The 17135-nt window shown below is 37.2% G+C and overlaps 1 protein-coding gene across 1 annotated transcript in view; it reads left to right on the forward strand.

Moving 5' to 3' along the window:
* Window positions 1-6588: 6588 nt before the first annotated feature.
* TMEM26 (transmembrane protein 26) overlaps window positions 6589-17135 on the forward strand; it is a 28494-nt gene continuing 17947 nt past the window's right edge. The window contains exon 1 of the mRNA XM_053450311.1: window positions 6589-6979. Within this exon, the coding sequence (XP_053306286.1) occupies window positions 6789-6979 (191 nt within the window). The 5' untranslated portion in view covers window positions 6589-6788. The remainder of the gene's footprint in view (window positions 6980-17135) is intronic.

Consider the following 17135-nt stretch of genomic DNA (forward strand, 5'->3'; position numbering starts at 1 on the left):
GTTTACCTTTTACATAGGGAAATATGACCAAAAGTATGTGTACTTATAATAATAATAATAGTAATAATACTCTTAATTATTGTGTTTAGGTGGTTCAGCCATACCCAGTACTAGAAGGTGTATAAAATCAAGCGCATAAGCTTGCCATCTGCATTGACAATCTTTGGCAGTAGAATGGGTGTAGAGCTCATTTACATTAAATTTGGCAGTGGAGCTCATTTACATTAAATGTGGCACCGTCATAGGATTCCACCAACAAGCCAGTTCATGAAATTTCTGCCCTGCTAGATCTGCTCCAGTCCCCTGTAAGTGCCATTATTAAGAAGTGGAAGTGTGTAGGAGTAACAACAGCTCAGGTGTGATGTGGTAGACCATATACACTCACAGATGTTTACAGGGGTCAAAATCAATGTATTTATTGAATACGGATTGGGTGGAGGCCAGTCTAAATAAGGGAAAAAGAGCAAAGAAAGTATTTAAAGTCATGTCGGGGTTTATTGACCTGCTCCAGTAAGTTAACAGGACTGACGAAGTCTGATTTTCAGCTAGGTTTTATTTTTGTTCTGGTTTTGTTGGGTTCAATGTATTGAATGTTAAAAGGTTTCTATCATGAAGACATAGGCTCAAAGGAGGATGATGTGTTTCAATCACACATAACTGGCCTTGACATCTGTTCCTACATTCGAGTTGCAGAAGACCTGCAAGTGAAAGGAAAGCGGCAGTAAATATTATGGGACTATGGAACAAATTGTAGGCCATGATCTGTTTTTTGTGTAATAACCAATTTCTTAAATAAAAGACATGGTGTGATGCGTTTGGGGTGGAGGAACCTAAGTGGCCTGATCCCTACCTCCAATGAACACCTTTAGGATGTAGTGTGTACAACATTTACAGTATATACCACTAATCACCTGATTACTATCAAATAGGTGATAACAAAGCAAACATTACTGAACCAACAGACAGGTTTACCATACAAACAAGCCATTCTAGTGTGTTTGGTCACATAATTGCTTTACCTCTTTCTCTATAGCAAAGGCAATATCCTCTATATGTTTTATAAATAATTATCACATTTCAGTAAAAGGTCCCTTAGTCTATAGTGACCAGAGCTTCTTAAGTGTCGTGCAGGGGATTGTGTTGTGGAGAGCACCTTGAGGACTACATGATAACTTCCCGCATAGCCTGCATCAGAATCTACCACTCTACCACAACCAAATCATTGTCAGCACATGGTGTGGCCCTTTCTTCATTTTGTGCTTCAAAAAGATTAAGATTTTCCTGACATCTTCAGCAGGGTCTCATCGATATTAGTAATACATATTGCTGTAGGAACACTTTTGTAATCTATCATACTCAAATATTCAGAGCTATGTGTTCATGATGTTCCGTGTCCAGGTCATCTAACCCATTCTCTAAATTATTTAATGAAATAGTTGTTTTTTTAACATTCTTGCCTAATACAATTGAATACTTAAAATCGTATCTTCTCCCAAGTTTGGGTTTAAACACTTTCTGCGGTGTTGTTTGTCAAAAAAAATCATTATCACTTAAATATACTTTGTATATAACATATATTTTCTCAGCACTCTTAGTAGAGTTATTTTTTTGTGCATCCTTTTAGTTCCTCAAAGTATTCAAAAGAATTCAATTTAGACTTCAGCTAAACAGCAGGATAAACACATACAAAATAACATTTTGTGACCTTCAGAGATATGTGTCATGTCCCTTAATGTTTAGGAATTTTCTTATGTGTTTGCGTTTATGTACGTGAGTCAAATGCATTGCATGTTTCTGAATCAATTGTGTCCATTCACCAAACATTAGGCTGTGGAGGATGAAACATTTCCTGTCAGTGGTTTAATTATGCATGTCCGTGGAGCCCTTCTAAATGTGTGGTTAATGCTGCGGGATAAAATATCTCACAAATCAAGGGTGCAATGAATCCACTGTTGTTCCTCAGGTCTTAGTTTCGCTGCGGCAGCTTGTCATTATTTTTTTCACAAACTAGATAGTTCTGTGAAAGCTTACTGTATTTCTATTCAGTATCCAAAAATATAGCTGGTCAGTTGGCACGAGCCAGGCTCAAGAGCACTGGCATTGAACCAGTGTAAGCTCTTCCTCTAATTGAGAGCTTTAGTGTTTTTCTCAAGTGGCTTATATGTGGCCCGACAAGCCAGTTCTGGGTTCTAGTTTACCCCTGGATCAGTTTGTGCTGTGTGACACAGGCAGTGGTGTATTTATCTTTGGGCCGCCCTAGGCCTGACCTTTGAGAAATGAGACTTCGAGATATGACATCATCTCTTGGCGTGACATATCTTTAATGAGGTCTGTGGAGGCTGTGCTGAGTGTAAGTAGGCCCGTTTGAGAGATGAAAGATTTCCCTTGTAATCGGCTTGATTGGCCGAGAGGGAAGTCTGCTACCCAGTTTTGAACTCAGTTAGCCTAGGCTGAAATACGTCACAGGCTGCTGGACTTCTAAAGAATGTAATAGGGCTCCAGCAGCTGCTGTGATGCCATGAAAAGGCTCTCCACAACTTATACTGAGGAAACATTTTCCTCAAATTGCTTTAAAATGTACATACACTATAATCCACTATACCAACTTTAGCCATCTCCAGACCGCCACTGGATATTCTTTGTACACAGCAATAAATATAATGTCATATCTCAATGCTCCTACAGAAAAGATGCAAAGGAGGTCTGCAGCATAAATGGCCCTGTTTCACTTGAGCTTTTTGATTGCTTTTGATAAGCTTCTACAGTCTGGTGGGGCTTATCATCCAATATGGAAATCGGCAACCTGTCGCCATAAATCTAACTGGCCTGAGCCAGAATATGCCACTGCCTCCTTCATATGTGGAAATGTTTGATGATGATTGTACAGTTTAAGCTTCATGTACATGTAAACATGTTTTAAGAAAGCTCTGCTTTACTCCTTGAAACGAGGTTCTTATATCTGCATTTATTAAAGTTCTTCAATAAAAAAAACACATAACAGGTGCGATGTGAGGATACCTATTATATTATATATAACTTTGAAAATTGAAGCTTATACACTCAATTGCAGCAACCATAGAGACAGAGTGGGAGATGTTGTAATACATGTTTTAATGTACTTAACTTTACTAATCCATGCCATGTTTACACTTGGACTATTGAATTGGATTCTTGCCATGTCTAGTTAAATCCCCACAGACAGACTAGACACTCTAGGGGTTTTCTGAGAGGCCAAACACTTGTAGAAATTGATTAATAGCTAAACTGTCAAACAATTCTACTTCCAATAAATAGGACAAATGACTTACTAGAACATTACCAAATATTATCTCCAAATAAATATTCATCTGCAGTCATCATATTTTGGTGCACATGGGTACACATGATATTCTCAGAAGTTAAGTTCCTCTGTGGCAGATAGTATAGTATACATTTTGAAACATATTTACTCTTGCTTCCCTATTCACTGTATAACCTCCTATAACCTCCTCAGTATAAATTAGAAAGCCTATATTGGCTTATTTAGGATAATTCACTGCCAGGCCCTCATTCATTGCCAGGTCCTCACAGTTACTGTGACCGCTGTGAAGTTTAATTATAACGCATTGCTAGTGATGGAAGTAACTCATTTTGACAAACCAATAGACACAGAAGTGCATTGGTATCAGAACATTCTGAGGTTACATATATACCGAGTATATTAAAATATAAAGGGTGGTTTTCATAATATGTAACATATACAAACCAGCTATTTTTTTCATTAGATACATTAAATATAGCACTTATTATACATGATTACTGATTTTCTCTGTCTTCCAAGTTTACTCTTACGACATTAATTATAATGAGTTATCTACCTTTCCTTGAACAGGAAAAATAGAAATGAAAACAGGAAACATGGAGGAAGTATGAGCAGGAAATAGGGCTTTATCACTGGTTTTAACAATCTTTACAGCATCATAACAGTACTTTCAACAAAGATGAATGTGATCATTGTACAGCAATAGGAAAGGTAAAATACTTAGGTTGGTTATTATAATAATCAAGGAAAGTGATTTGGAGGACCATTTGGTATCATAGTGAAAAATCCTAAATCGTAAAATCAAATTTACATTTTCTTACTATAAATGTTAAAAAAGAAAAAGATTTGCATTTTATATAAACCTGCTGGTTACGTCTAGAGTGAACATTGCAGAAGCTAAATGATACAGAAACTAAATATTTAATTGTAAGTTGTCCTCTGTGTGTCAGGATTGGGTTTGGAGCATAAGAGGATAGTCCAAAACAATATCAGGAACAGTCCAATAGGTCAGGGGATGGCAGCAACGGTAGTCCAAGCTTGGGTCAGGAAACAGACAAGCGGGGTAGTCCAATAGGAGAGCCAAAGGTCAAATAACAGAGAATTCAAAAAGGGTCTGTAGCAAGGCGAGCAGAGAAGAGAAGAACAGGAATCTGGAGTCCAAGGACATACAGGAACCAAAGTTGTGGAACACTGGAGTAAAGGGGTTTTTATAGTGCTGCAGGTATCTACTCCTCCCCTGTGTTGAACAAGCTTCTCACTGATTGGTTGTCAGAGAGGAGGGATTCCACAGCACCTGGTTCACTGTTTATGTGTGTGAACATTATTGGTGGATAGTTGATGGTGGAGGAAGACTTCACCTCCCCTCCACAGGTGTGCAACAATATGCTGATGTCTAGGCAACACCTGGAAGTCCTCCCTGGAACTTTAGGCCGCGGTTTTAGCCTACCGCGCTACCGCGATCACGGAGCTTTTGGACGGCCTGCAGTGACAGATGACACCTGGGGAGAGCAGGTAAGGGTGAGAGGGGCATGACACTTTAGGAGATATGTTTGGTCTTCTAGTAAACATCACATGCATCCGGTAATCAGTTGACCGATAATTATTTAAATAGATTTAAAAGTTTTCACTTGTGTCACACAGGACCAGTCAGTCACACCAGACAAAGGCCAGTGGGCTGTGCCCAATGGCAACTGTCACATATCTTTCATGTGTCCTGATGTTTTTGGACCATTTGGACATTTGAAATGTTGGGGGTCTATGCACTGGCCTATCAGTGTGCTTAGGAGACAGATATACTCCTTTAGCTTGTATTCTGCAAATGTGTTCAAAGCTAATATAAAAGTGTAGCCTGCAGCTGTGTGTATTCAGCAATCAGCCGCACAGCTGTGATTTATGGGCTTTTGGCATTAAAGTGCCAAGGATTTTTACTGCCAGACCGGTGCTCGTGTCACCCAAACAGGGTGAATATATTAATGGTTGCACAATGGGCAGTGGTATGTGGTTTAACCATATCAACAGATTAAGTCCTGATTACATTAAAGTGCCTCCTCCCACAATAAAATGAAGAAACCTATATATGTGTGATAGAAAGTTCCGGTACACAATTATACTCTTTTTCAGACAAACTTGAGATAATTAAGGTTTTTGTTTCTTGGTATGTGCATAACTGTTGATTTGGTACATGGGGCAAGATCCATCAGGGAATAGAACATGAGTGAAACCAAGTTTCACATTAAAGAAGCGCCATAACCCTACATAAAGAACAATTTTATTAATCAGTAATCAGCTATTTTCTTCTATAAGACCAGTCCTTACATTGCATAAATATAGTATTATCACACCAGGTTTTACTTAAATTAATATTAGTTAAAGGGGAAGTTCCATGGAAAAAAAGATTTCACTGACCAGAAAAAACAGTGCTCTATACAGTAATGTAGGTTCTCACTTTGTTCCAAGAAGGTTTATCTGCAGACCTGGAGTCTCCCATTGTTGTCAGTCATAGGGTACTTTGAGTAGTTTTCCCTGTTCAAACACCACATTGAGCTTATTCTTTATGGCAATGCTAACTAATGATGTCCACATGCTAATGTATTTAAGCATCAGAAATGTTCAGTTAGTTTTTTCTTATCTGTAATAACAAATAAAGTGTCATAGTTCAGAAAACAAGTACTTGGAAGGGAGAGGCTTTTCAAGTGGGCTTCAACTCTTTGGGGATGATGGGCAGCAGTTAACCCTCCAGCTGTTGTTGAAGTACAGATCCCATGATAGCCTCCCCTATGCCAAAGACCTGCTAGGGTTAATGAACACTAATTCAACAACATATGAAGGGCTTCTTTGTGGTTACTGTAATGACATCAGATCTTGAAACTGCTGAACACTGTGTTTGTAGTTGTACCCAGATACCACATAAAGACATCTCTGTATACTTACTGGTTTTTAGAGCCACTATATAGTGTGAAGCTTAAGCATACCACTTAGAGTCAAAAAAACCCTTCCTACCTACTGCTAAAACATTCTTACAAGTAAATCAATCAGGAATATTTCCAGTGTTGTCTAGAAGTATATTTCCCTTAATGAATTATTAAAATACAAAAATGTATTAGATGTTTGCTTTATGGAAGCTGGAAATACAGGCTGCTGGTCAATGAATATCTTGCCAGATCTGTGTATAACATATTTGATTTCTTCCTAGAACACAACTGTTTAGTATGTGAAAGAATTCTATAGCTTAGTGGCATGCAGTGGAGTTTTAGGATAATGTGCTGCTAGGGACACATGCAGCAGAGGGTCAGGAAGTTTGGGGGGAGGTGCATACCGAAAACTGCTATATGCTTCTTTGTTGCAGAAGTAGGAAAGTGCATTCACAGATCTGGGTCTCACATCCCAGCATCAACTTTCTCTCTGGATAGTAGAAAACTTGCAAAAAAACAAAACAGAAATCCAAGCAGAAAAGGCACCAAAGCAGAAAAGGCACAGCCAAGAAACCATGGAACTTAAAGTATTTTTAAGTGCTGTAATTACAAGGCTGTTTTTCATCCTTCATTCTATAGTGGGAGTTTGGAGAGTTACAGATATTAAGAAGGACAGGACGTACTGGCTGCTGGCACTTCTGAACCTCTTTTTGTGCACAGAGATGGTGCTGACATTTAAATTTAAGAAAGGCAGGAGTTTAAAATGGTAAGTACTCTGTATCATTGCACGAGGCTGTGGAAGACATCATCATTTCTTGTTTGTTATCCTTAATATACTTCTTAGACTATTTTATGCTATGCATGAGTTCAGTGATACAGGAATTTACAGAATTTAGCATCCCAATGCATAAGTTGACTTGTTTATATAAATCTGTGGTAAATCAATTATGAAATATCTTCTATATTATGCCCAGATGCTATTAGTGTGATTTTTTTTAATATAATATAGGAATTTATGTTGACTACTGCATTGTTTTTATAAGGTCCTAATATAACATGATCTTGTATCAACAATATTGATACAGGATCATGTTGTAACATTGCTGTTACAATGAAGTTGAATGCAAATACAGAAAAAATGTATTTTTAATCAAAATGTCACTATATATAATTATGGCATGTACATTCATTTGGTAATAATATTAACCTCTTGATTGCATAGAGATGTGCAATGAAGGGTTTTTCACTGTGCTCTGTGTCACACCCCCTATGACACTCAGAACCTGACCCCTTTAGTAAGTTTAACTGAATCACATTGGAAACAGGGAAACACTTTGCTAAAGACAAGAGCTATTAAGTAGACACAAGTCATTAAAGAAGGAAAATATTTCATGCTGTAGAAAGAAACCACTGGTTACTTCCTATACAGCAGGCTTAGCTAATTTTATTACACCTGTTGCTGTATAAGATTGTAAAAAGGAATGGTTGTGTTTAAGCATTGCACTGGCTGCATAATCCAGAATATTAGGAATTATTATTATTAGGTTCAACTTTGAAGCTCAATTTGTAACTTCAATTGAAGTAATAAAGATCTGAGAATGCAAGAGACCATAGCAAGTTAATGTCATGTTATCCTTTTAAACACTTTGAAAATTATAAGAGATAAAAAAAATACTTTGGGGTGAGCCCTTGGCCAACCCAGTTGTCAGTGAATGAAGCCCAAGTGATCTGGTGCAATGGTACCTACAAATTGTTAGGTTTGATTATATTGAGGTGGAATCAGTGTATGTAATGATACATTTTGTATGAAGACTCTAAACATATTTTTCATTAATACTGAGAAATTCTGACTCAAAAAAGATTAGTATTAACACCCTCTATTGTTTGTCAGCAGAAGAGCTAATACTCTAGAGAGGTTTACTGAGTAGTGTTAGTATTTTTTTTTCAGTCTCCACCACATGGAAAACTTGCATCCAAGAATTCAAAAGTGTATGTAAACATATTGAAGTGTAACACTTGTAAACATATACTGTATATACTTTATAATACAAATATAAGTAAAATGTTGTAAAATATATGTTTGTCATAATGATCTCATGGTAAATTTTAGCATAGATATTGCAGAATGTTTTTTTTTCCATCTAGGACAGAAGCTTTGATGACCAAAACATCATTAAGGCTTATATTTGTAAGAAGTGCAACCTGCTAATTTATGCACCAGGGAACATTACAAATTAATATTACAAATTAACATTAAACACAGCAGAGTGGATAAAGGAGGCTATTCAGTTGATCTAGCCTGATCAACTTTAACTATGTTCAATATACTGTAAGTGTACAGTGAAACACTAGTATGTAGCCCTGTCATGCACTGATCAATAACTTAGTGTTTTTCAGAATTTTAAGTTTGAAGAAACAACTCATTTTGCACTTAGCTGTTCAGTATAAATGGCCAACTATTCCCTTCTCAGTAGGATTCAGTTCGACTGAAGAGGCTTGACTTTTGTCACAAACACTAGCAAAACAACTTGTATATCCACTAATGTATGAGTTGTATATAAGGACAGTCAAGTGTGTGAAACATTACATTTTGCAAGCTTTGGTAAAGGGTATGAATGGGCGTTTTTGCTGTGGAGCACAAAAGAAAAGGAAAGATTTATGTCAACACTGCGAAGTGGCATATCTTTGTTCACCATTGATGATAGAGACTATGATAGCTGATGATGTAGCTATAATAGGTAATCTAAGAGGGTTTTTTAAGTAAGTTTCTGAGTCTTGAGTTATGGACTTGGCATCCTACAAAAGACAGCTTTCAGACCACCAGAGACTTGCCACTGTACTTCAACTTGGAGAGAAGGAGTAAATAAATAGATTTTATAAGATATAAGAGTAATAGTTAATGCCAAATAGTTTCATAAGCTCTCCAAGGAAGAGGGTGTAGCGAGAAAAGAGGAGCAGACTCAAAACACATTGAGGAACTCTAACAGATAAAGGAAAAGGAGTGGAGCTAATTTTTACATAGGATACTGCTGGAAAAGGTCACCTAAAGGAACTTGTTATTCTGGAATATTATGTTAGAAGAGGGAAAAAAGACACAAATATAGAAAGCACAACATATTCTGATGGAGAAAAAAATTGAAATCTGCCTTTTTGTAGATACAAATAAACACTGAGGGTGTGGAATAAAATGATTTGGGAAACGCAATCGATTTACCTCCGCTGTACTATCTGTAATTATGCTGATCTCTGCCTACCCTCAGCTGCTGCTATCACTTGGCCATATTTGTTTGCAGACTGCACTGAAGTTTGTTAGTATCTTATTTTTGTTGCACCTGTGTGTGCACCTTTGTTGCAACCTAATCTCATCGCATTCAGTTCAATAACCCCCACAATGTTAGATCTCATGAGGTTATTGCAGGATGCGATGGAAGCTCAAGAGTATCAGTGTGGTAGAGATATGTTCTGGGCAATCACTTCCAGGCCCAGGATGAGCACGGTGTGTGACTGTGATACAGAACCATTACAGTGTCCAAAGAACACTAAGCCCACTCAGTCGGCAACAGACTAAGTCAGAATTCTGAGTCTGGGTAAGGAAGCACCTTTCCTGACAAGTCAGGGATAATAGAGAAGTACCAGGAATGTCAGGACAAGCCAATGTTACCATGGGGATCAATGAGAGTACAGAGGCATATTTGTATTTAAATTGAAGGAATATGTATATATATATATATATATATATATATATATATATATATATATATATATATATATATATATACAGTAAATTGCCTAAATGTGACTAATACATGTTCAGTAATTAGGAAAAAAGATGAAAAAGATGACGTAGAAAGAGTTCTCAGAAAATACTCTAGAGATTGGCAGGGATTATTATTATTTATCATTAACCAGTCATGTCACCTATTTTGTTGGTTTTTTAATTTGTAAAATGGCCATATGTATTGAGACGTGTCATCAGCCTAATTAGTTATTCCAGTGTATTAAAAATTGAACCTATGTTTAAAAGGTCATGTAATATTGTATGTGTATATAATTCCTTTGTTTCATATATCTCAAAGATGAGAGGTGTGAGAGATGGTGGATCAATTCTGTACTCACTATGCATTAGAGGTAGACAGACAAAACTGTAATCATACTCACTAGTATGTTAGCACATAAAACCTAGCAGATCTTTTGTTTTATTCTTTTCTCTGAAGGTTTAATTGCATAAAATCAATACAAGAACTTCTAAGAAGCTTGTTTCAGTTTCTGTAGCAACAACAGGAAATAATTAAGTATTCCTAGGAAAGTGATTAACAAGACAAAAATTTGCATGATTATAGAATTATTTCTGGGATGGGTTTGTGTATTCAGCACTATTAGGAATTATGTTCTTAATGTTGTATTTCTTTATAAAAGTGTTGCATTCAATAGGGAAACCTTTAAAGACAAGGTCACTGTAGGATTGCCAAATTTAAAAAAAAAAAAAAAAACAATCTCTTACTTATTATTAGTAACACCACTTCAGTGTCTCACATCACAGCCATTGGTTTAACTACATTATTGAATCATTCACATGCACTTTTTTCTCTCCAGGACCAAAGAGGTTAACTGCACCCCTATTAACCCCCCTATGGATGTACAAGAATTTCTAAATGTGCCATGATGCCATTTAGGACATACCTGTACATCCGGCAGTGGTAGGGACACCTACAAAAGGTGGTCTAATTACAGCCTGGACTCTCCCAAGAGAACAGAAGCCAGAATCACTGGCTTATTGCCAACGGATAGGGTGTAAAACCAGTAACAATAAGGATGCTTCTTCCTGCACATTTGCCTTTTGTGGTCACTGGGCATTTCACAGACAGTAGAACATGAGAATATATGATTGCATCTTGCACTCTTAGCTGAGTGAGCATATGATAGAAGAGGCACACGTCCTATGGATGGAAGGAAGGAATAAACAACGTTTCAGTGGAAGACGTTTGTTGTGGGAAGCGTTTTAACCAATGGCAGCTCCACCAGCCAACCCCTCAGCCAGTCATCCTTATTTTGAGCAGCAGTATACAATACCGCAATGCCTTTTAGCAACCATTACTATATTGTGTCTGTCAGTGAGAAGCCATCTATGCTTACATCTACACTACTCTAGAAAAGGGAGACCAGACAGTCAGAATACTGCCTTCGCCCTGCAACCTGCTATCTGTAGAGCCTATGCAACCAGCAACTGTCTTGACCTTTTATGAAACAGTCAACCCAATTAAAAAGAGGCCACCTGTTAGCCGTATATTGCTACATTTTTTTTCTAATATAGTGGGCTCTTGAGCAAGTACTTACCTGACCTTTGTAGTGCAGCTATGAATTGGAAACTATTATAAATAAAAGCACTGTAGAGCAAAGAACATCATGTATCATAATATGCAAGATCTGTTTTATATAGAGAAAAGTAAACTAGGTATGGCACCATATTTTACCTTAAACCAGGTACCTATGCATAACGTATATTGCAGGAACCATATGGTCACCCTAAAACTGACATTAATAAAATCATTCATAATAAGACAATTTAATTTTTTTCATCAATATGAGATTTCTCATTAAGGACAAAGGGCATTACATGGCAGCAACACACATCTTATATTTATTGGGGCTTTGACCCTGCTGATTAGGCAACTTTCTCATTCAAGATTAAAACCTCCGGAGTCCCCTAGACTGGCACACACAATACACACACATACCGGTATATAAGGACATATCATATTCCATAATACTAGAATGCCTAATGTAACCCCACTTCCCAGCTACAGCAGTATAGTAAGAAATTGATATTATCTAAAATATAAAATTATGAGCGATGGCAAATGTTGCATTTATATAGTAACTTTAAAAAAATGAAGTATGACTTTTGTATTTGGGTGAGAAATGCTAAAGACTGTAATGAGAAATGACGTTCAATTGTATTTTGACTTCCTTGAGCTAAGTATAAGTCTATAGTTTAGGAATTGATTTATTAAATATGAACACAGTCTTTAATAAAAATGATTTATTTGTTTATTTGAAATGACAGAATATATTTTAAAGATATGTTTCAAGAGAGATGAACCGTTCTTTATGTCATGCAATAGAGATCACACATTTTGATAGACCAAATAAAAAAGTCATTGTCTCTTACTAGAGAATACATTTATTTCTGGAGAGTTTCACCGTATGGCTATAGCTAAAATAATCTATTTTAGGAATTGGTTTTTGAGTTTGATAGAGGCAGATATTACATTGTTTTATACAGCATATATTTTTTGTTTCCCTAGATATTTTCTGAACTTAGGGTACCATCTAAAGGACAGCAACTGTCTCCTAAAATAAAATAACATCGGTATATTTTTCATTATTTTTTCTACCATCTAGTGATCATAGTATGCCCATAGTAAGCGCCGAAAAATGACAGTTTTGAACTGACACAAAATAACCAAAGGTCAAAACTGCTATATAGGTGGGATTTCGACCTATATCGCTTTCATTTGTTTAATGTATTGATTTTTATAATGACATCAACTTCTGCAGCTCTGCACAATGGACAAAATCAAAAAGAGGGGACCCCGTTGAAATTAAAATTAAATTAAAAATTGAACCTTAAATTTACATTTAGGACGTCTCAAGGGCATGTTGGGTCGTAGGTGCAAGGCGCTGTTCTACCAACCACTTTTCCAAGGCGGCATTAGAAGCATCATTCCTAGTATTGTTGAATATCAACAATAATAGTTATTATTTTTTGCAGGGAATATGTGACACAAAAGGAGGCACAGATTATTTGCTATAGAAAAAAAGGCTTCTTAAAGATTTCCATGTTGTTTTATGTGAGTAGACCTTTAGATAAAGGAATAAAATGACAGATCTGCTACTGTCTATTGATCAGCATACTGATGAGTGCAATTAATGTTTTGTCTACATGGAATCGCACCTTTAATTAAAGGGTTTGCAGAGCCTTTGCTTAATTGAGGATACCTGCCACCCCGCTGACGTTGTGGACAGTCCTACTGACAGCGGTGAGTGGTTCTGCCGGCATCAGAGGACAAGCAGGTGTGTTTAAGGAGGAAATGGGAGAGGAGTGAAGCGTGTCAGAATGCCGCTCCTGTGACCTGGAGAAGGGGGTTCCCAGGTATTTGTGGTTACCACTTTTCCTGGTTGTCTTGTGGAGTAGCAGAAACTTCTGCCTCCACTGTACAAATCTCTACTCTGTTTACCAAGAGTGCAGCTGCACAGTGGGAACACGGGGTACTGGTATCTTACACCATAAAAAAATGAATAAAGAGTATAAAGCTGCTCTCCGGTGAACAAATGTGAAATCTCTGTGCCCTCTTTAAAGACACAGAGACACTGGCCCACCTTAACACTGCAGGTTATTCATCACTAGAGGAGAAGAAGAACAGCCATTGGTGAGGACTCCAAAACCTTCAGGACACCGGGTTCATCACAACATAGACATCCCACTTACGCTACACTGTGCCATGTATTATTATTATGCAGAACGGCTCTCAGTAACTACAGCTTCACCTGGAATGTGGGTAGTTGGTACAATGCATCTAAAAGTAAAAGTTGCCCCAGAACTCCTTTTCTATTGTACATAATATACTACTACAAATTTCTTTTTTATCACTTGGATTTTGTTTTAATTTTTACTACTTTCCATATGTTCAGTGCGATTTTATTAAGGGGGAAATGGCAAAACATATTTTTTTAATTGACGCAAATGGAAAATGTAAAAAGAGAAAATGATGTATACATGTATGACTGCACTTGGCTAGTGCACAAGTTTAATAAACTATACATATTCGAAATGTTCAGTTTTAAATCATATTAGGGTCATTATAACACCAGAACATTTGTTTTACTTATAGTTAGTAAGAATATTTCTTGCAAAGAATTCAAGGTATTACTCTATCCATGTTAGCTAACCGTAATAAAATTTCCCCATGTCTCCAAGGACTTCATCAACTGTTTGGAGAGTTGGAAATATTCCATTTCATGACTACATCTGTAGGTCTCCAAATAAGTTCTTCTACCTGAATGGTTTTGAGGACAATAGAAATGTTATATGTGATTTTGACCTAAGTCCAAGTAAAACAATGCTCAAGCAACGCACACTGGAGTAACACACATGCACAAAACCATATATACACATTACACTAATAAAGAGTGCAGTATTAATTTGAGAGTTCCTACCATCAACTAAAAATGTTTCTTTATTAGGTTGTAAAAATAGTATTTTTAGTTGGTAGACAATATCGTTTCTCGCTAGCTGTCATCAAAGAAGCATTATGCAGCAATTTTTTATGGTTTTGAGCAAATAACAACCTTAGCAATCAATTTATTTAGGCCAGTTTTGCCTTTTTATAAATATGTTTTTAATATGTTTTATAAATAGGCCATTCATTTCTAGTAGTGAGAAATATAGGCACAGTTGTAATTTTAGCTTCTACTGCTATATATATATATATATATATATATACTCTGTATATATAGCACAGAAAAAAGCTACTGTGTGGGGAATGGGGCAAATGCATATGATACTTCAGAATCCCCCCATATGTTTGCAAGGCAGACCTCAGGGAACTTATAGGTAGGGCCCTGTTTCAGATTGAATTGAATCACTACTATCAGTTTAAATGCCATTTCAAATGTCTTCAAAGATGAAATACTTTAACATCTCATGGGTGGCTTCCTCACTCCATTGATCAGTCCCTCTGCACACAGTAAATACATGGAGGTAGAGAATGATAGAAATTAGTGCAGCGCTCTCCCATCAGGCAGTGCTCAGTCCCAGTATGCAGACAGTGAGTGAGGACAATGAGGGAGCGGCAGAAGAGAGCTGTCAACGGCTGCTGGATGAGCCTTAGGAGCTTGGTGCAATTCAGTCCCCTTCTTATCCCAGCTAGAAGACAACTGGTTCTTAGAAACTCATTGTGCTTTAAATTCACTATATATACCGGTATATATATATAATAAGATTCAAATTTTCGGTTAAAATTTGATTCAAGATTTGATTCGACCAAAAAGATTCACAGGGCCCTATTTAAAGAGACCTCTCTGATAGTGATGTCCGGATCATGAACGAATCGTTCATTTGATCCGGTTCTTTTTAGTGATCCGGATGAATCGGTTCACTAGACTGAACGATTCATTTGTAGCGGTTCAGTCTGTGAATCATGCAGCTGTAACCTGACCCTAGAGCTGTGAGTCATCTGCAGAGCACTCTGACACAGACTCTGGGGTCAGGTTACAGCTCATTAATTCACAGAGGAACGATGACTCATAGAGTCAGAGAGTCGTTCAAAGATTCGAATGATCCGAAGATTCGAATGATCCGAAGATTCGAATGATTCAAATGATTCGAATCTTACGGGGAACCGGATCTTACAAGGATCCGAATCTTACAGAGATTCGAATCATTCAGAGAATATTACTGATACCATACTTTTATAAATAAATACATTAATAATGTTCACACTGCCCCCAGGATTTAGATTCCCCTGAGTTTGCCCCCCTTTACCTATAACTGCACCTACAGTTAACTTTATTAAATTAATTAAATTAACCCTCAGTCATCAGCATAAAATTAACCCTTATACCCCATCAACCATAACTGCCCCTGAAATTAACCGTAAAGATCCCATTAACCATAACGGCCCCTGAAATTAACCCTAAAGACCCCATTAACCATAACGGCCCCTGAAATTGACCCTAAATACTCCATTAACCATAACTGCCCCTAAATTGCGTGTACTCCAGATAAATTACCTAATAAATTGGTATGCTTAATGAGGTGTTTAGGGTTAATCTGGGGGCAGTTATGCTTAATGGGGTGTTTAGGGTTAATTTGGGGCAGTTGTGCTTAATGGGGTGTTTAGAGTTAATTTGGGGCAGTTATGCTTAATGGGGTGTTAAGGGTTAATTTTAGGGGCAGTCATGGTTGATGGGGTGTTAAGGGTTAATTTTAGGGGCAGTCATGGTTGATGGGGTGTTTAGGGTTAATTTAATGGTGAGGGTTAATTTAATTAATTTAATAAAGTTAGCTTAAGCTGCAGTTGCAGGTAAAAGGGGAATGTAAATCCTGGGGGCAGTGATTATTAATGTATTTATTTATAACAGTATGGTGATATTCTCTGACTGATTCGAATCCCAATGAAGGCAGAGAGTCGTTCAAAGATCTGGATCTTACAATGATCTGGATCTTACAGTGATCCGGATCTTACAATGATCCGGATCTTACAGTGATCCGGATCACTGTAAGATTCGGATCCCTGTAAGATCCGAATCTTTCAACGACTCTCTGCCTTCATTGACATCACTGGAGTAGGCAGGGGGGAGGATTCATTGAGTGTAATGAAAGGGGCGGGGCCAATCGTTAGTGTGCCTGCACGGAGTTACTGGAAAACAATAACTCCTGTGAGTCACACTGAGTGATCCGAAGATTCGGATCATGAATCTGATCATTTCAGTGAACGAGTCGAAATGATCCGATTCACTTTAATGATCCGAACTTCCCATCACTACTCTCTGATATCATATGCTTTAAAATGCATAGGTTGGTGGGAGTGGTCCTTTAGAATCACCAAAAGAAATTTGGCTATTGAAGTCAGTGCTTGTTAGACATAGACGTGACCTTTAGCACTGGCCATTGTGGCACTATTTTGCAGATTTTAGCAGATTTTGCAGATTTTGCTCTGAATATAGTTAGAAACTTACAGTACATATATATGACACCAAGAAGATAGCCTGCTCTTCTAACATATTCATGTGATTAGTGCCGTAAACAACATCAAACTGATCCAGACAGATCATCACAACAGAAACAATTGAAATTAAGTGATATAATTTACTAATAATGAAAGAGACAACATTACCCAACATATTCATCTGTTTAGTAA

Source organism: Spea bombifrons, chromosome 11 (genome assembly GCF_027358695.1).
Source record: "Spea bombifrons isolate aSpeBom1 chromosome 11, aSpeBom1.2.pri, whole genome shotgun sequence".
Classification (NCBI taxonomy): domain Eukaryota; kingdom Metazoa; phylum Chordata; class Amphibia; order Anura; family Pelobatidae; genus Spea; species Spea bombifrons.